Source organism: Furipterus horrens, unplaced genomic scaffold (assembly GCF_987537825.1).
Source record: "Furipterus horrens unplaced genomic scaffold, mFurHor1.1.pri manual_scaffold_1, whole genome shotgun sequence".
Classification (NCBI taxonomy): Eukaryota; Metazoa; Chordata; class Mammalia; order Chiroptera; family Furipteridae; genus Furipterus; species Furipterus horrens.
Window position 1 is genome coordinate 35,393,750 of NW_028327171.1, and position 20,267 is coordinate 35,414,016.

General features: G+C 34.9%; 1 protein-coding gene across 1 annotated transcript in view; it reads left to right on the plus strand.

Annotated features, from left to right (window-relative positions):
• Window positions 1-1,371: 1,371 nt before the first annotated feature.
• The window catches only part of ECT2 (epithelial cell transforming 2), a 52,042-nt gene continuing 33,146 nt past the window's right edge, over window positions 1,372-20,267 (plus strand). The window contains exons 1-15 of the mRNA XM_090274010.1: window positions 1,372-1,482; window positions 4,280-4,431; window positions 5,050-5,129; window positions 5,230-5,322; window positions 7,761-7,943; window positions 8,959-9,048; window positions 9,738-9,845; window positions 10,801-10,874; window positions 11,598-11,728; window positions 11,870-11,985; window positions 12,083-12,145; window positions 13,702-13,924; window positions 16,382-16,518; window positions 19,304-19,423; window positions 19,931-19,999. Of these exons, the coding sequence (XP_090130136.1) occupies window positions 4,302-4,431; window positions 5,050-5,129; window positions 5,230-5,322; window positions 7,761-7,943; window positions 8,959-9,048; window positions 9,738-9,845; window positions 10,801-10,874; window positions 11,598-11,728; window positions 11,870-11,985; window positions 12,083-12,145; window positions 13,702-13,924; window positions 16,382-16,518; window positions 19,304-19,423; window positions 19,931-19,999 (1,617 nt within the window). The 5' untranslated portion in view covers window positions 1,372-1,482; window positions 4,280-4,301. The remainder of the gene's footprint in view (window positions 1,483-4,279; window positions 4,432-5,049; window positions 5,130-5,229; window positions 5,323-7,760; window positions 7,944-8,958; window positions 9,049-9,737; window positions 9,846-10,800; window positions 10,875-11,597; window positions 11,729-11,869; window positions 11,986-12,082; window positions 12,146-13,701; window positions 13,925-16,381; window positions 16,519-19,303; window positions 19,424-19,930; window positions 20,000-20,267) is intronic.

A 20,267-nucleotide genomic window follows, 5' to 3' on the forward strand; every position in this document is an offset into this window, starting at 1 on the left:
CGATGCCACGTTATATGAGTCACCAGGTTTGAGTGCAAAGCCTGTGTAACAGGGCAAATAGACTGCTCTCCTCACTAGGGTAATACAGTTACAGTAATGAGAATTTTTGGAATGCTGGGAACACCCTAGTTTAAGTATGCAAGCACATTCCAAAGTGAAATTTCAATTACTGTTTTTCTTTTCTTTTGCCCTAACGGTTATCCCAGCATTATAATGAATGGCAGACTGCAAATATTCTTCAATTATAAACAGGGAAATCAATAATTACCAGACTGCTTCACTCATTTTGCGTATTGCATTACGAACTTTTTCAGGCTTTCTAAGGTGGCCTGACCTGTTTGAGAGGTTCAGAGGTACCTACTCCATTTCAAAGTACAAGTTTTGCCTCTCTTAATGGAATTTGAGGTTCTGGCTACGAATTCGCCTTTCCTCTTTTATGTAAATCAGCGATTAGGTGGGAAGAATGCAAATCCAACTGGGGAAGACGTACTTTTCTAAAGGGATTGTATTATATGGGGTACTATATTTAGAGAACGAAGTAAGATTGTTTCATAATAACAGTAGTTATTGCAGGAAAAACGATAAATTCTTGGCTACACTTTAGAGGAAAGTAACAAAAATTCTCACGGTGGGTGTGGATGAGGCCATCAGGAAGCAATTAACTTTATCTCCAGGAAATTCGAGACTCTCCTGACATATTTTTACATTTATTCAAATGCAGGCTTCTATTTTTAAAAAGTCCGAGAAATACTAAGAGCTTCTTTTAATCATCCACGAAAATTTCTAGACCACAGTCCAGTGCTTTACATACATAAGGATTTAAATAAGCGGACTATGTACTGATTTGAAGTCTATCTGCAGAGCTCCCGAATTATCTTGTCCTTGGCTCTGCTATGACAACACCTTTAAAAATACAGTAAACAGCTTTAAGCCCAATGACTAAAGCAGAAAGCATTCAGGTAGGAAAATCTTAGAGATCTCAGCAAGCGGGTGGAAAATCATCATGGAGGCACTGATTTCGTTTAGAGGATTTGGTGGCGCTTAAAAGAAAAATAAAAGGTGTTAGAAAGGAGAATCCGCTCAAATTTTACTCAGGAAATGGGATGTTTACTGAGTAAACAAGAGGTAGCCACAGACACACCTGCTGTTCCCAGAGCAGAAGCCCTGGAGAAACCACCGCCACCTTCCGGCCACTTCCGGGCACTTCTCTACAAACCCCAGACGTTCCTACGTCCGAGCCGTTGGGTTCATTTGAAACACACGCTCAACCAATCAGTGGGCGGAGAGCAGCGACCGATCACTGCCCCCTTGGAGACTCCAGCCTATGGGAAGGAGGTTGACATCACGCGCCAATCGGCATGGCTTTTAGAGAGAGAGGCTCACTTTTTGAATTGGCTGTGGCCGCCTCCGGCGAGGAATGGTGGTAACGGTGAAAGGAATCGGAGCTTGAAGAGGTGGCGTTGCTGGGCGTTTTTGAGAGTGGTGAGGACACCGTGGGAGTGGGAGGTGGAGGTGGGAGTGGGCTAGCGTCCCGGGAGCAGTGGGCTCCTTTGCTTACTTCCGACAGCCCGCCCCGGTGACCGCGAATTCCGGAGCACCCGCGCCCGGGCTTCCCGGCTCTGGGAACTGTCCTACAGCACTCCCTGCACTGGGGCCGTGACGCGGAGTGGGAGTCCGAAAGCCACTAGGTTGCTGTGCATCTTCACCGCTCACCTGGTTAGATAATTTTTCAGGAAGAGTCTCTGGGCAAAGGGTGGGAATTAGGAAGGGGGTCCTGGCAAACCACACTGTCCTCTGCGGCTCTGGGGACCGGCCGCTGCACCCTTTGTGGGCTTATCTCGGAGGACTAGTGGTTTCGCTCCAGGATTCTTCTTGGCGTCTTCTCTGTGGGCGGTTCAGTTTTTATGTAAACGCCAGCTCATCCTCTTCGGTACAGATATGTATGGCTAGTGGTTAAAAGCGCAGCCTCTGGAATCAGTTCGGATTAGAATCCCAGTTTACCACTGACAGTGTGACTTAGCGAAAGTTACTTAACTTCTTTGTTCTGGGTTTCTTTCTCAGCTGGACGTAATCGTAGTACCGGCTTTTTAGGATTGTTGCAGAGATTAAATAAATATAAGCAAAAGGCGGCCCTAGCTGGTGTGGCCGTGTGGATTGAGTGCTGGCCTGCGAACTAAAGGGTCGTCTAGTTGGATTCCCAGTCAGGGCACATGCCTGGGTTTCGGGCCAGGTCCCCAGTTGGGGGTGTGCGAGAGGCAACCACACAGTGATGTTTCCCTCTCTCCCTCCCTTCCCTTTAAAAATCAGTAAATAAATTCTTTAAAAAAGAATACCAACAAAAGGTTTAGAATAATGACTACCACATATTAAGAGTTAAATAAATTTTCAATAATCATAATGTTATCAATATTGTTACTGTTGTTAGTAACACCACCAACATACCCAGTATTTCATTTAGGTCCTCCACGCTGAAAGATACTTGCCTAAAAAAAGCTAAAAAGAAGCCAAAAGTAAATATTTAGATAAATGACAGATTTATCTTTGTGATGAAAAGATGCATGTTATAGTTAATGTATTTGGTCAGAAGGTCCTTAAGAATGTTCTTAAAGCAGGTTAGTTCATCTCTTGACCTTTTTTTTTTAAGTAACTTTGAATGAAAGTCTCTTTAGAGCCTCTACCCTCCACTGAAAACTTTTAAGTGTTAGAGACTTAAAAACAATAAGAGCTAAGCCGAATTGATCATGGATTCTAAATAAAGACTAACAACTGTTGGAACACTCCTTTGGAGAGCCTCAGAATAACAATTAACATGGATGTTTGGTTAAGACTATAAGGAATCTCCACATTGTGAATATTATATGATAATAATTGTCACTCATTTTAGGACATCATGTATTCAGCTTTCATCACGACTGGATTTGAGTTCTATTATCTTTTTCACCTTTGTGGAAACTGTTGCTTTACCTGTTAACTTCAGAGCTGAGATAGGAAGTTGAGTTGTCTGACTTAGAAGTGTGTACCTAACAATCGTGCTTAGGACTGTTTTTAGTGTACGCATCTTCACACTACTTAGTATCATAGCCCAGAAATGATGCTAATGTTTCTCCAGAGCATACAGTTTTCTTAAACTCTCACTTTGCTAAGATCTGGTGGGAGATACTTGTATATTTTATTAATTTGAAAAAGTAGAAAAGCTCAGACATGTACCTCCAGATAATGTTCTGGAAATATACTTCAAGATAGTAAATTTACATAAAACCCCTATTTGAATTGATGAAAATCTGTTCAACTTTTCGTTTTTTTCCCCTGCTTGCCCAACTTTCAACTCTTAGGTCCTGGACATCTTAAAAAAAAAAATTTTTTTTTTTCATAGTCCAGAGTCATATTGGCACTAACCCGTGCATAATTATCTTGTTAACTTTTTTAATAGGAGACACATTTGTAAGGTAATATGAAAATACAGATAAGGGAATATCCAATTATATGTGAGAGGTTCAAAGAAATCCCACAGAAGATGAGTCAAGAGTGGTAGTTTGGAGGTTGAAAGACATGATAGGCGGAGAATTAGAACTATTAAATGCAAATAGGTGTGGGGTAAATTGTGATCTGTGTTTCAAAATGCTGAGAAATACGTTGCGGCTGGAGCATATGTAGACAGGGCAAATTATAGGAGATGAGGCTGAGTAATCTAGTCAGCGAGGCTAGGACCAAATTGTATACCGGGTAGTGAATTTAGATTTGATCATATAGGGAGCAGTGCTGTTCTATATGGATAGGTGGCATGGTGTGGCATTGGACCTCAAAAAGAGGGGCCATGTTCCAGAGTTACTTGAGATGGGATTGATAGGAATTTTGAGGAAGGTAAATGAGGTAGAGAAAAGAGTAAGAATGGATCCAGTTTTTGACTAAGATTATTTTAGGATGTTAGTATTATAAATGAATATAGTAAGAGAAATAGGTTGGTTGAGGGCAAGATGTAGGGAAGGGAGGTAGAATAATAATTTGAGTACCTTTTGAGTGTTCATATAGTTAAGTAATGTTCTAAGTACTTTTGGTTGTTATTTTTACTATATTCTAATGAGCCAGGTACTAGTATCTATTTTGTAGAAGAGGAAACTACGGCTCTGAGAAATTGAGTGACTTTCTTTGGTTCAGTATTAAGCAAAATGGATGATGATGCTTTTTATAAATTCTAGTATAAAAGTAGAGCCTCTAATACTTGTTTTCCCAATGATGGTTTGTTTCATGTATTTTTATTCAAAGTTATTAATTTTTTTAGCCCACGTAGAAGAGTACAAACAATGGCTGACAATAGTATATTAGCATCCACTACGGGGAGTACAAGCTTGGCAGACTCTTCCATTCTTGATTCCAAAACTACCGAAACGTCTAAGGAAAACTTACTTATTGGACCTACTTCATGTGTTGAAGGTAAATGTGCTTTAAAACACCAAATCAGTATTTTCATTCTAAACTTACTGACCAGAGACTTTCTTAAGATTTAACTGTAGCAATGTTAAACTAGTGTACAGATATTTAGTAAATATTTGTTGACAGAATCTCTTTACCCTATGTAGATTATTGTTTATTGTTTGGATTAATGCTTCCCAGCTTTGAAGGGGAAGCTGTCATCTTGTTGGATATTGTTTTTTCTGTATATGAGGGCAATCCAACTGCAACATTGTTAGCTCAATTATATTTGGTTATATCTGGTTTGGTGAAAAGATACTTCTTCCTTTATTCCACTATGTAAATGGGTCTTTTCTAAAGTTGCATAGGCTGTTGAAGAGGATGATTATACAAGATAGTTCATTCTTTCTTTGGTTAGGAGTAGTGCTGATGTTGTATACTCTGGTACAATATATTTTCTCTTCCATAAAATGTTATGTGGCCGAAGTTTTTTTATAAACTGGGAATTAAGTAATTTTAATTATAGAGAATGTTATAATCTCAAAGGTGGAAAACATACCAGATATAGCCAAGAAAAAAGAATTAGGAAGTACTGATTTTGATGTTAATTCCTAACAGACATATTTCTAATTTTAATAGAAGAAATGCCTCAAGTAGAAACAAGAGTGATATTGGTTCAAGAAGCTGGAAAACAAGAAGAACTTATAGAAGCCTTAAAGGTATGGAGTTTTAGTTTTTTAAAAAGACTCTTTTTCATCCATCAGTGTGTAAATAATTTTATAGTTTTCTTAATCTCATACTTAAGTCTTTTTTCCACAGACTATTAAAATAATGGATGTCCCTGTAATAAAGATAAAAGAAAGTTGTCCTGGAAAATCGGATGAAAAATTAATAAAAAGTATTGTTAATATGGTAGGTCAAGCACTTCATTGCATGAGGCATGCTGCACTTCCCTTGATTGTATTCTTATATTCCACTTACGGTGACTGGACCTAAATTAGGCACAAGGTATATTGTGCGCTCCGAAGCTAGATGAATAGAAACAATTTTATATTTATTTTTAAAATTTGGGTGTTTCTGTAACCCCGAACTATATATAGCATATACTGCAAATAATGAAATCCTTATAAAGTAATTTGGCATTGTTCAATTTAAATGACATATCATTATATTTACAAAGATATGAGGTCTGTCCAGAAGGTATACAGCCATGTAATGAAAAATAGAGACATTTATTGAAGAAACATTGTGCATAGGACAATGATGCCTCAGTTCCTTTCAAAGTAGACACCTTGGAACCTCACATAGTTCTCTCAATTGCCATCAGCTGTCTATCGTGTTTTCCTTAGTCTCATCAATGTTTGAAATCTCTTCCCTTTCAAAGATGACTTTAGTTTTGGGAAAAGCCAGAAGTTGCAGGGCTCCAAATCTGGGCTGTTGAGGGGCTGAGTCATCTGTGTGATTTGACGGTTTGTCAAGAAACTGCATGAGACAGGATGCGAGTGGGCACATTGTTGTGATGAAGCTGCCAATCACCAGTTGCCCATATCAACCTTCTGAATCATCCAGAGAGTTTCTGCAGAGGAATGTTCAAGCCTAACACAAAATTTGATGCAGATTCGTTGCTCTACTCGCTCTGTCTTTTTGAATGTAATGGCCACATGGTATACATGATCACTCAATGGCATCTACAGTCCCCACTGACTAGTATAGTGAAGTCATCATTGTTCACACAAGTGCATTCCAGTTTATTCCAGTTTATTCTCCTTGGCCAGGTTACATTGATGTTGTGTAAACTGTTCTCATTATATTAACAGTGGCTGGAACTTTTCTGGACAGACCTCTTATGATACTTTTCTTTAAATTTTTAAAATCTTTTTTCTCATTAACTTCATATTTATTCTTAATTCTTGCTTTATTTCCAAAATTATAAATTATAATGATTGACAATCAGCTTATGAACTATGTCCAATTCTCTGTACCAGCTATAATAGGTTGTGAGAGCTGCCATAACGGAGTACTGCACACTGGTGGCTTAAACAACAGAAATAAATGTATTTTCTCAGTTTCTAGGCTTAGAAGTCCAGGGTATCGGCGGTTTGGTTTCTGTTGAGGCCTTTCTCCTTGGCTTGCAAGAAGCTGCCACTTTCTTGCTGTTCCTCCTGATGGCCTTTTATCCATGCACATCCCTACTATCTTTGATGTGTGTCCAAATTTCCTCCTCTTATAAGGACACCAGTCCGATTGCTTTAGGGCCCACTTATGTGACCTTATTTTACCTTAATTACATCCTGTAAAAGCTCTATCTTCAAATACAGTCATATTCTAAGGTAAGGGGGTTAGAGTTTCAACATGAATCTTGACGGTACATAATTCAACCCATCACATCAACCTAGCAAATAAAGCCCAGATAATTTACCCATGCAAAAATTTCTTTAAATGATGCTCTTTTTTTTTTTAAACTTGAGTTGTACAGGTACTTAAATATCTTCAGTTTTTAAATAGATGTACAGTATAAAGTGGTAGACAGTAACTTGCCTTTTTATATCCTATGTTTGCTATGCTGCAACTGCCTGCATATTTCACATCTTTCTCTTTTTTTCCTCATATATACTGAAATGATTATGTTAATCTACATTCTTTTTATAGATAGTAAGTGCCAGAGTAGCTTTTCTATTTTTCTGAAGATAGCTATTTTGTGGAAGAAGGAACCATTTCTATGGCATCATTTTCTTGGTCAGAAGGAAAAGCAGTATCTTTCTAATGTATTCTCCTATCAAAACGTGTGCACTTAAATTTATCATTTTTATTTAATATGCATACTAGATTTATAATGACTTAAATGAGAAGCTTATGCCTTTATAATATTAATCTTCAAAATTTAATCTTAATGTTGATGGAGATATATATATAATAAAATATAAATAAGCAACTAAAGAAATGGGTGTTCAGTACTAAGTATAATGCTTATTATCATTTTTTAAAAGATTGTATTTATTTATATTTAGAGCGATGGGAAGGGAGGGAGAAAAGAGAGAGAGAGAAACATCAGTGTGCGGTTGCTTCTCACACGCCCCCAGTCAGGAACTTGGCTCACAACCCAGGCATGTGCCCCTGACAGGGAATAGAAATGGACGACCCTTTGGTTCTCAGGCCAGCACTCATACGACTGAGTCACACCAGCCATGGCTATTGTGCTTATTGTTGTATGATTTAATACTTAAGTTTTCTACAAATAGAAATGAAAAATGTTGATATTGAATTGACTTTTAGGTCTATTTAGAGAGTTATATGAATTAATTTTGTAATATATAAATTTTATTTCTATAACTACCTGAAAAAAAATCAAGGAAATTAAAGTGCCCTTCGTAAAGATGGGATCAGTGGAAGAATATGAAAGTTTGGATTCTCCAGAGTTTGAAAATGTGTTCATAGTCATGGACTTCCAGGATCCTGTCTTTAATGAGTTATACAAGACTGATTGTAGAGTTATTGGACCACCAGTTGTATTAAACTGTGCACAAAAAGGAAAGGTAATAAAAATATGTTTATTATGACTTTTCAAGTTTAAATTTTTATTAATGAAAGTGGAAATTCATAAGCAGAAAAATTTTGTCAGTTCAGAGCATGAAATATTTAGAATAGGAATTGTAGTAGCTACTATTAATATAGTCCTTTATTAATTGCTATTATAATTTTCAGTAGTGAATATCTAAGACCTTTGAAAGTTAAATAATAAAAACTATATATGTAACATATAAGAGTTGTAACAGAGTTAGTCTCTATTCTTTGGTTTCATTGCTGTGGCTTGCCATTTTTAAGCTTGCCTTATTAATTTAAAGTTGCTTAAGCCATGGTGTTTATGTGTTATAGAAACTAGTAATAAGCACGTGATCTTTAATTCTCTGTTTTGATTGAGAAATGTTGCTTTCAGAAACCAAATAAAAATTTTAAAGACCAAAATTAAGATTGTGGTCATTAAATGCACATATATTAAGTAATTAAATATATATTTATGCATTTTCATTCTTATATATATATGTGTGTGTGTGTGTGTGTGTGTGTGTGTTAAATTGGTTAAATTATTTACTGATTACCTCCATTTATTTAGCTAAAAAATTGGCAGGATATTTGGCTCAAGTATATGTTACATACCTAGTATGTATAAATATTTCCCCTTTTTAAACTTTAATTGGAAGCATTTATAATAGTGTGTGGAGTCAGAAATCTTCCCTTACTGATAATACTTCACATGTGACAAAGTACATTTTGGAACTAAAGGTTTGAATATATTTATGTTTTATTTGCATATTGTAAAGTGTGCTTAGATTATGTGTATCTGATATGATTTGAGAATTAGAAAATTTTTTAAATTGTAAAACTAGCAATCTTTTTTTGCTTTTTTTTTGTTGTTGCATGTTGAAAATTGAAAGTAAATCTTTGGATTGGGATAATTGATTGGCAAGAGGGAAAAATATATTTAAGTTGAGAAAGATGTACTCTTTTCTACTATGAAGAAACTCACAGATTTAAAATCGTGTTTTTCAGCCTTTGCCATTTTCATGTCGTCCACTTTATTGTACCAGCATGATGAATCTAGTACTGTGCTTTACTGGATTCAGGAAGAAGGAAGAACTAGTAAGTATTTCAAAATTTCTATTTTTTGGATTCTTGTATCACAGTTGCATTTTAGAAGTTTAAAAGGAGAAATTACTCTTACTATACCAGGTTTTCAATTTTGTGAGGAAACATTCTGAAGAGCCTGTAAAGAAACAAATATTTTATCTAGGATGGCTAGCATATGAATTAGCAGAAAAATTCATAACTGTCCAATCTTTTATACTGTCCTTTTGTTTAATATCCAGTCAGCCACATTATTTGAAGTTTTTGTTTATACATTGTAATTTTTTGTGATACAAGTTCAGCCTTAAAGTGTTCTTATTTCCCTAAAGAATTCATAAAAACTTTCTTTGATTTGTAAGATTTTCTGTGTTGGAGCTAATGTAGTATTACTCTTAATTTTGTGGGAAAACTCTTGGTGTGATGTAACCTCATGTTAAAAAAACATAATATAGTTAGGCTGTATGAAATCCAGTTTAATTAACTGAGTTTTGTGTGATCATCTTTACTAGCTTATCACTATACATAATTTTCCCTGCGTTAATAATGCAAATGAATCTTTCATTTTTTAATCATAAAATTTATATCTATAAAAATTCCTTATATGTATCTTATAAATAGAAAGTATTCAGTAAATGCCAAATGAATTGTAAACATAGTTTAAAATTTTGTTTAATTATAAAATCAATGTTAATTTTTCTTTTGAGGTCAGATTGGTGACATTGGTTCATCACATGGGTGGAGTTATTCGAAAAGACTTTAATTCAAAAGTTACACATTTGGTGGCAAATTGTACTCAAGGAGAAAAATTCAGGGTATGTAAACTTGGATATTTTTGTGTATTTCAGTATAGCATCATTTGGGAATGCATTTAATAATAGCACTCTCATCTATTTCTCCTACGATTTACTGATGACCAGAAATTCAATTTTTGCTTTATGTACGTTTAGTGAAAATTTTAAAACAGTGTGGTCTTAGGTTTTAAGGTGGCAATGGAACGTGAGTTAGGTCTTCAAAGATGAGTTGGATTGTGGAGGTTGGTAGCTAGATAACATTTCAGGCAGATGAATAATATTAACAAGGTTACAGTGAGCCTTGGTGAAAGAGGGGGTTGAGAAGTGATGAGAGCAGATATTTCACTTTTATCTAAGTGATCTTCATAGGAACAGAGCAGAGCTATGTTCTTAGAAAATGGTTCTAAGATTTATTTTGTAAAAGTTTTAAAAGAACAGGAGAAAGTATTTACTTTTATTAGGATTAAAGTCTTAGTTTAAGATTATACTTCAATATGTATCTTAGGAAGAGTTGATCTCTCTGTTTCAGTATAATGTTGAATTCCTGGGGATTCGTAATTTCTAATTCATACCGAAGTTTTTAGTTACTTAATTAGGTATTTTCTTCTGTTGTGCTGTCTTTCTACATGAAGAAAGTAGAAATAAAATATAATTATAAAGGTGAACTTAACTTCAGAGATATATTTATTTAAAGTAAAATAAGGAAATGGTTTGAACATCATGGAACTTGTTTTAAAGTTTTTTTACCTAAGTTGTATGATTGACAGTTTTTGTTTTTTTTTAAGTATATTTTATTGATTATGTTGTTACAGTAGTCCCTGACAGTTTTTTATATTGTCTTGTTTATATTATGTTACAAAGCAAATGAACAATGATCTAAAACTATGCAAAAAAGTATGTATGTAATTGTCTAGAATTTCTATGAATGCAGTTATTTAAAGTAAAAATTAGTAGTAGTTATCGTTTATATTTTTAGATTGCTGTGAGCCTGGGTACTCCAATTATGAAGCCAGAATGGATTTATAAAGCTTGGGAAAGGCGGAATGAGCAGTAAGTGTTTAATAATTAAGTAGTTCAATATGTGAATTAAACATACTATCCTATAGAGAGGTAAACCCACCTGCTCTAAACCCTAAATTCATAGATGATATAGGAAAAATGAATTCAGTCTTTGGGTGGCTTAGGAAGTAAAGGCTAGGAAGAGCAAAGTTATTTTTAAAAATTATGAAATATTGTAAATTGAAAGACAGCTGTGGTTATCTTTGGCTTTCATCTTGTGAAATAATTTTGATTATCACAAATATTCTAAAATTATTAGGTAATAGCTTAATGCATCTGAATGTTTGAATTGTGTTGTATTTTTTTCTTATTTTATGTTTTTCTGGTTACATTTTAATTGGTGATTGCAATTCATAACCTTTTAAAGCTTAACAACCTCATAATTCCTTGCCATTATACTTCTTCATTACTTAAGATTAGAAACTAGAACTCCTGGAATATACATAAAATTTTATGTACAGAGCAGGAATTTGAATCTTGTAAAGATTACCTGTGATCAAATTTTGTCAGAAGTTAACTCACATCAATTTTTTTTCTTTTTTTTTTTTTTTTGGTGGTTGTTAAAATGTTAATGTTTTTGTTACTATTTCAGGGCCAGATGTAAAATATTTTCAATAAATGGATTATGCTGAAACCTTGAGAATTATAAATTGATGTACCTAATTTGTTGAATTTAAGTTAAGCTGGTTTTAGAGGAATTTGTTTTGTTTTTAGGGATTTCTGTGCATCAGTTGATGATTTTAGAAATGAATTTAAAGTTCCTCCGTTTCAAGATTGCATTTTAAGTTTCCTGGGATTTTCAGATGAAGAAAAAGCTAATATGGAAGAAATGACTGAAATGCAAGGTAGGAGTTAGCATAATTTAAACATTTTATATATGCATTATTCTCACTCCTGAATAATGACTTCCTGGTGAATATGCCTTTTTAAAAATTTGAGTTTGAAGATTGTATGCATTATTTATGTTTGTATGCATTCCTCTTTAGGAGGTAGCTACTTGCCGGTTGGGGATGAAAGGTGCACTCACCTTATAGTTGAAGAGAATACAGTAAAAGAACTTCCATTTGAACCTTCAAAGAAACTTTATGTTGTCAAGCAAGAGGCAAGTAATTCTAACATGAGATTGGTTTTCTAAAAATATTACTGTTGGTTTTCTGATGATTTGATTTCTTAATTAAAATGTTCTTTCTCTCACCTAGTGGTTCTGGGGAAGCATTCAAATGGATGCCCGGGCTGGAGAAACTATGTATTTATATGAGAAGGTATGCTTCTTTTGGACCTTAGTCATTTCTGTGAATTTGATTGTATAAAGATGACACTTTTCTAACCAAGAAGAGCATAGTGTAATTCACAACAGGCCATCTTTTACATCATGGTTGGGTTTGAGAACAATTGAATGTTGAGTAGTAGTCTATGTATATTTAGGTAAAAACACTCAATGTAATGCATATTATTTTAATCTCATATATGACATTCTGTTCTAATACTTGGTGGTATTATTATGAGCAATAATATCCCTATCTTCAGAAACTTAGAACCTTATGGGAAAGGTAGATATGCAAACAGTTACAGTGCAGTTATGTGTACTATAATTGAGTAATGAACTTTAACTGGCCTCATTCTGAGAGAGTCAGGCAGGATTGACAGGGGCAAATGAATATTGAGCCAATTTACTGGATTAACCTGGTAAGGACATTCAGGTTAGACAGAGGTGGGAGTGGGTATGAAAACTTGAAAGCATATTAAAAGAGCAAGTAGTTTAGTATGGCTTTTAGCAAAGAATATGGGAACCAAGGCCAATAGATAAAGCTTAGATGATAGACAGAATTAGGAAGTTTTTAATTTTGAAGAGGTTTAGATTTTATTCTGTAAGTATTGGGAGCCATTTAATATTAAGGGCACCCTGGCTGGTGTGACTCAATGAATTGAGCACCGGCCTGAGAACCAAAGGGTTGATTCCCAGTCTGGGCACATGCCTGGGTTGTAGGCCAGGGCCCCAGTTGGGGATGCATGAAAGAAAGGTAACCACACATTGACGTTTCTCTTCCTCTTTTTCTCCTTCCCTTTCCCTCTCTCTAAAAATAAATAATATCTTAAAATAATAATATTAACAATATTAAGGGGAAAGATGTCATTTAAAAAAAATGACTGGAGCAATAGAATGTAGGCAAGGAATATCCAGCCTTCATGCTGCATCTTGGTCAAGAGTGGTATCATTCACCAAAATGTGGCATAAAGCTGTAGATACAGGCTTTGAGGGAAGATTTACTTCAGTTTGGGATTTAATAATTTTGAATAGAATATTGAAGATGAGGTGTGGATTTATTGTGTTTCTGTAAAATTTAAACATGTAGGTATTGTATTCTTTTCAGACTCTTCTCAATGTTAGGTTCTTAACATAAAGTTTAAAAAAATGTTTTAGATATTGAGAAAGAGCTCTTAAAATCAAGTGTTATTAGACAAATATTGGAGGGCACTATGTCCAGCACTGTGCTAAATGCTAGAGATACAGTGAACAAAAGATGAATGGTTCCTGCCCACCTGGGGAACAGACAGTAAACAGCTTTCAGGAGAATACAGTATGTTTTGGTGATAGTGCTATGAAGCAAAAGAATGAGATACTAGAGGCTAGACAATTACGGTGGTCCCCTGACGCTATTGTTTTATGAAGCTTCTGAATTACCTGGCAGAGTATATAGTTGTAAAATTATTGTGCAAAATCTAGGTTTTGTCAGACTCATAAATATATTTTTCTTTTGTTCCTATCTCAGTAAAGAACCATGGAAGTGAAATTGAGCTTTTGTGCCTTTGATTGCAGGGTAATACACCTGAGCTCAAGAAGTCAGTATCACTGCTTTCTCTAAGTACTCCAAACAGCAATCGCAAAAGACGTCGTTTGAAAGAGACACTCGCTCAGCTATCAAGAGAGTCAGACCTGTCACCTTTCCCTCCCCGTAAGCGCCCATCAGCTGAACACTCCCTTTCTATAGGGTCACTCCTAGATATCTCCAACACGCCAGAGTCTAGCATTAACTATGGAGGTAATTCACATTTTAAAAAAATTTATCTTTAAAATTTAGTGAAATGGAATGATTGTTAAAATATAGATAAATCTCTATCATAGTGAATATGAAAGGCTCTTTAATTTTGTTCTGGCTGAGGAGAATAAGCACATGGAATTGCTTCTATTTAATGATTGCTTACTATATTCTAAGTGCTTTTAATATTTTGTGTATTTATAAGATAGGTTTTATTCTCTTTTGCAGATGAGTAGACTGAGGTTAGAGAAACAACTTATTCAGGGTCACACAGAGAGTGATGGAGATGTTCAAAGAACAAGCTCTTAGCACTAGCTAAGCAGAATCACAGATGTATTATGGAAAAACAGGTACAATGAAGTCAAAAGAGGGGAATTCACTTTGTTCCCAGCTGACACAAAAAAGCTTCTACAAGAGCTCTTCTCTGTTTATAATCAGTTTTTCGTTTTTCAGTCAGCACACAAATATGTTGTGTTTTCTAGATTCCCTTGATCTTATGACATTCTTCACTTATCCCATTTCTCTCTTCCCTTTCCCATGAGTACTCTTCAAAGAGCCATTGTCCCATTCCTTTGCTTTTCTTTGTCTTTTCAACGCATTCCAATTGAACTTCATCCTCCCCTTCTCCCCCCACTAGGTATAATTGGCTGTTGTTAGGGAGATGACAGTTTTTGTGCAATCAGTAGCATTCAGCACATGAACAGCTACTTATCCCTGGACACGTTTTTTTTCTTGGCTTTTGTACATTACTCATTTCTCATTCTCCTTTGCCTAGCTTCTCTCTCCAGCTCTGAATGTTGAATGTTTATTCTCTGTGTTATTTCTCTAAATGATCACATTTAATTCCATGGTTTTAACATTTATATGCTGATGACTCTAAAATTTGTCATCTTCCTTCTCCAGCAACCTACTTCTTACCTTATTGTCCCTATCTTAAACTTAACATAAGTTAGGACTTTTGATTCTATCTCAATGCTATTTCTTTGCCATCTTTTATCAGCTTTTTCTATAGAAAAGATCTCTCTTAGACAATTGCAGTGGTCTTGTGAATGGTCTCTGTATATCCACTTCTGCCTTTCTACATGTAGCACTTACAGTGGTCTCTAAAACTCTAAAAACTAGATCGTGCCACTCTGCCTAAAGTCATTCAGTGGCTTTGTATTACCATAGCTTTCAAGTTCCTGTGTAATTCTTCCTCACCTACCTCTAACCTCATGTAGTATCATGCTCTCCAGTGATACTTTCTAAGCTTCGGTCACATGAACTTTGTTATTCTTTTAATATTTCTACTTTATCCATAGCCCAGGGACATTACACCTGCTTTCTCTGCCTTAAAGTAACTATTGGGTTCTCTGTAAAGCTAAGCCTCTGTTCTACCGCTCCTTCCTACCAACCCATCACCTAGTTGTTGTTTTCAGCAGTATTTATCACTGTTAGAAATTACGTGTGTGTGTGTGTGTGTGTGTGTGTATTTACTTTATTTGCTTCACTAGAATGTAAGCTTTGAGAAAAGAAGAACCTTGCCTATCTTACTCTTTGCTCTATTGTCAGTGCCGAATACAGAGTAGGTGCTCACTAAATATTCATGAAATGAAAGTCATTTTAAAGTGGGCCCAGAAAACTGAGGTGGATTTGGTTATATAAGAGGAGCAAAAATACAGTTTTTATGGAATAGTAAATAGGTTGGTTTGCTTGGAGTATGAAGGAGTAACAGTTAATTAGAAAGGTTAATAGGGGCCTAGTATTAGAGGACTTTGAAATCAAATTGGCATATCTGAACTGTATATTGTCATTAACAAGGAACATTAGAAACTCTTGAGCAGCAGACTAATAGAGTAGATCATTTGTAGTGGATTATTCTGAAGAATGATCAGAAGGAGGACAGTTTAGAGATAGCCTGACTATGAAGTAATCTACAGTGACTTGGGCCACAGATGAGAAGGCCCTAAACCCAGATTGGAAAGAAAAGAAGCCCTGGGAAAATATTGATAGAATGGAGTGATAGGAAGGGAATACAAGAAGACAGAAAAGTGGGAGAAATGCTACCTTGGTAAACATAGGAAGTTGATATTTTGAAGGAACACAGTGAGTTTTAGAGTACATCCAGGTTAAATTGAAGAAAAAGAATTTTTTTTCTTTTGTTAAAGACCTGACCTGCAACCCAGGATCACAGGTTACGTAATCTTTCTTTAGTCTCTTCTAATCTGGAATAGTTGTTCAATCTTTATTTTTAATGACCTTGACATTTTTGAGGAATACAGTCTATTTGTCAATTTGGAATCCTTGATATTTTTGACAATGATTTTTTCGGTCTCATAAGGAAATTTTACTTTAACGAAAATCTGTATGGTGGTATATTTATAAGAGTTGGTATTCTTCCTGTTTTCCGTTAAATCTGTGTAATGTTTGGTACCTATATCAGGCCTGCATTTTAAATCATTCCTCCTTTGTACCTTTTAGAAACACCAAAGTGCTGTACTAAGTCTTCCAAAAATTCCACTCCTGTTCCTTCGAAGCAGTCAGCCAGGTGGCAAGTAGCAAAAGAGCTGTATCAGACTGAAAGTAATTATGTAAATATATTGGCCACAATTATTCAGGTAAGAGTTGATTGCAAAATGATTTCTGTTCCAGTATTTCTAGGTAAAAAAAAAAAGAGGTGTTATTTTTTACAAGAAAAATTGCATAAGCATAGAATTTGAATATAGATATTAAAAATTAAAGTGTGATAAAAACTGTTAGGGAAATGGCGTAACTGTAATAGTAGCTTTTTTCTTTTAAAAAACATTTCATTTATTTACACTTAGAGGGGAAGGGAGAGAGAAAGAGAGGGAGAGAAATATTAATGTGGAAGAGATACATCAGATCAGTTGCCTCTCTCATGGCCCCAAATGGGGTCCTGATCTACAACCCAGGCATGTGACCTCACTGGGAATTGAACCAGCAACCTTTCAATTCGCAGGTTGGCACTCAATCCGCTGAGCCATACCTGCCAGGGCGAGCTTTTATTCATGCAGAAATGGCACCATTTCTTAGTGACTTTAAAGAAGGAAGGATCCTAGAGGGGACCAAGTTTAATACCGAACTTTGCAGGTTCCTTATCGAGATACTGAATTTATATTTATATTTGGAAGTGATAGATAACTTTTTCTGAAAGTGTGTTAGTCATTGTTTTAGCTAGTACTGTACATATGTGACAAAGCAATAGCAGTGTGGTTTAACAATATGGCTATCAGTAATTTAAAAAAACCCTTTCATATGTTGAATTTTCTTAAACTTCTCAGTGATTGGTCATAAATAAATGTTAACTCATTTTTTACTAGTATTAACGTGTACTATGAAGTTTTTTCTGAAGAAAAACAATTTAATGGTCGGCAGCCGTCCGTCTCGAGAGACGATGGTGTAGCTTCTTAAGAGTCTATCTGCACCGCCGAGAATGGCTGTGCAGTCCGACTCGGGAGTGACACGGTATCTGTCTCCTCCCGTGTTAAATCGACATCTTGCGATGACACTGGAGTGTCCTCTCCAGTGAAGCTGAAGCTACAGAGCCTGGGCAGGGTGATATGGAGGGTCTGCTGTTGCCCATGTAGCAGACCCAATTTAATGAATCCTTGTAATATGAAATTGAAGACTATTAAGGAGTAAATCGAAATTCAGGGTTTTGAAAGATGTAATAACAGATCATTATTTTGGAATCTGTAGAAAGAAGGAATAAATTTGTTTTACATAATGAAGGAGATAGTTTGTCAGAAAAATAAAGTTAATACCATCAAACTTGTCTTTGAATAGAAAGATGATAATAAGAAATTGAAAGACTTCTTTTTTGATAGTAAGGAAGAAAGAGATATTTCTGCACAGTTAATTTGTTTAGCAGTAGTCAAGGTTTTATGAGGCCCTCAGCTGTATTAAACTTTACTTATTTTAAGTCAGCTTTTCTCTTCTTCGTCAAGGGAAATACCATACTGGATGACTTTCTTGTTTAAGTTTTTATAGTCAGCCAAAATGTAGTTGAGTAGCAGAATATCCTTTTGGCATATACTGTTCATGTACTTTGATTGCATTTATTACCTAGAAGTGTAAATCCTTTCAGGCCATGGTAAATGCACTGGAATTTCAGAATTCTAATTTGAATAGCAATTAAATTCACCAGAACTCCTTTTAATAAAGCCCTTGGAATTATTAAACAATAGGCAAAACTTTATACTACTAAGTATGAACTCACCTAAGGTTTTATAAAAGATTGCGGTCTAAATTTATGATAATTTTTCTAGGAGCTTTATTTTAGGACTGATGTGTTCTCTCTCTTCTTTTAATTGAATTTGGAATAACTGAATTTTAACTTAACCCCCAAATTAAATGAATATCCAGAATATAATATAATATGGAAGAATATAAGATATTCCAGAATATTATAAAAATTTATAATAAAATTGTAAATTAATATTGTGCCGGGAGTTAAAGAGGATTTGTGATTTAAAGGAGTGCATAGACTGGAAGAGGAGATAGAACATACACACCAAATTGTAATATCAAGTGGAAGGTTATAAGTATCATGAGGAGGTCTAGTTAAGATATTTGGAGATTCATGAGGTGAGCTTTACTTTTCTTCCAGCTTAGGAGAGGTGTTGGATTGAAAGTTTTGATAGGATGAATATTGGAAAACCATCATAAAGGAAAAAATTGAACTGGATTTTAAGTATGAGTCTGATTGATATATGCAAAGAATATGGGTGGGAAGTGTATTTGAGATTTTGAAAACAGTACAGGTGATTGAAGATGTGTATTATTCAAGGTATCGGCAGTAATCTAGGGGGATTAAAATTTAGGGTGGAATAAGGGGCCCAGGATTGGGAATGGGGTATGGAGACAGTGAGACTTGAGAAAACTGCCTGTGCCATGGGAGAGAAGGCCCTTGTATAGTGTGCTGTGCCATCTGTAGGCTGTAGAAGGCGAAGACGATGTTGTCTGACTTGCACTGTAGAAAGATAATTTGGTTCACTTTGAAGGAGATATTAAAGAGGAGAAATTGTGGAGGCCAGGAGACCAATTTGGAGGTTCTTTTAGTAGTCTTGTTTAGATTTTGAGGCCTTGAACTTCTTAGAATAGTAACAGCGACAATGAAAAGAGGATAGATTTACAAAATATTAGAAAGGTGGACTGAATAACTTTGACTCTAATTTCATATGGAGATTAACTGAAAATGTTAGGAAAAAGGTCTCAAATTTAGAGAGAAATATTTAAAATTTTTTTTATTTTTTATTAACATCTCATCTCCCCTTTATCACTGTCTGTCTGTTAGCTCCCTCATCCCCCAACACACAATCTATCTAAACTAGTCTTTTTCTTTTTTTCTTTCTCTTTTTTTTTTTTTTTTTTACCTTTTAGTTATTTCAGGTACCATTGGAAGAAGAAGGACAACGTGGTGGGCCTATCCTTGCACCCGAAGAGATTAAGACTATTTTTGGTAGTATCCCAGATATCTTTGATGTGCACACTAAGATAAAGGTAAATTTGTATATGTTATGTATGGAGTAAATCTTTTTCGATTGTATATATTTATTATGGTTTCTCAGGCACTTCTAATTAACTAAGTAAATTTTGTATCTAAAACTTCTGATTTGTTCTTTGCTCCAGTGCACTGTTAATGTTTATTGTTTGCTTTTTTTTTTATTTCAATTAATCCTGAAAATAAGTAATTAAAACTTTACAAAATCTTCTATAGTCACATGGTTGCTAGTACTATTTTCCTAGCATTGTTTCTCTGCATTTGTAGATGTTTAGTTTTGTTTAGGTTTGTTTGAAAAACTGTGAAGCTGAAAGGGACTTAGAGTTCATTTCATTCAATTCTCTATAGTTAGATAAATGTTGAAGAGAAAGGCTATTATTAATTGTTTTGCACATCAAATTAAGAGACTATGTAAAGTACCTTCAAAAGAATATCTTGAAAATGTTAAAAGACGTTTAAGGGATTGTCAAGTTTAATCTTAAATGTTTTAATTTGTGCTCTTTCAGGATGATCTTGAGGACCTTATTGTTAATTGGGATGAGAGCAAAAGCATTGGTGACATCTTTCTTAAATATGTAAGTTTTTTGTTTTTTTTTTAAGTTTTTAGATTAAGGATTGGCAGGAAGTGAAGGTTATCTGTTTGAATGAGAGAGCTTGTAAAACCTTGACATCATTGTATTTAATATATAAAATTTAACACTTTCAATAGCTCGAGGTCATCATTAGGAATAGCAATTGTTATACTGTACTGTAATCGTTTTGCTATATATAAAGTTATTTGCCCTTTACAAATGGCCATACATTAATGTTTCTTTTTGAAATTTTCTTATTTTCACTTTTCCT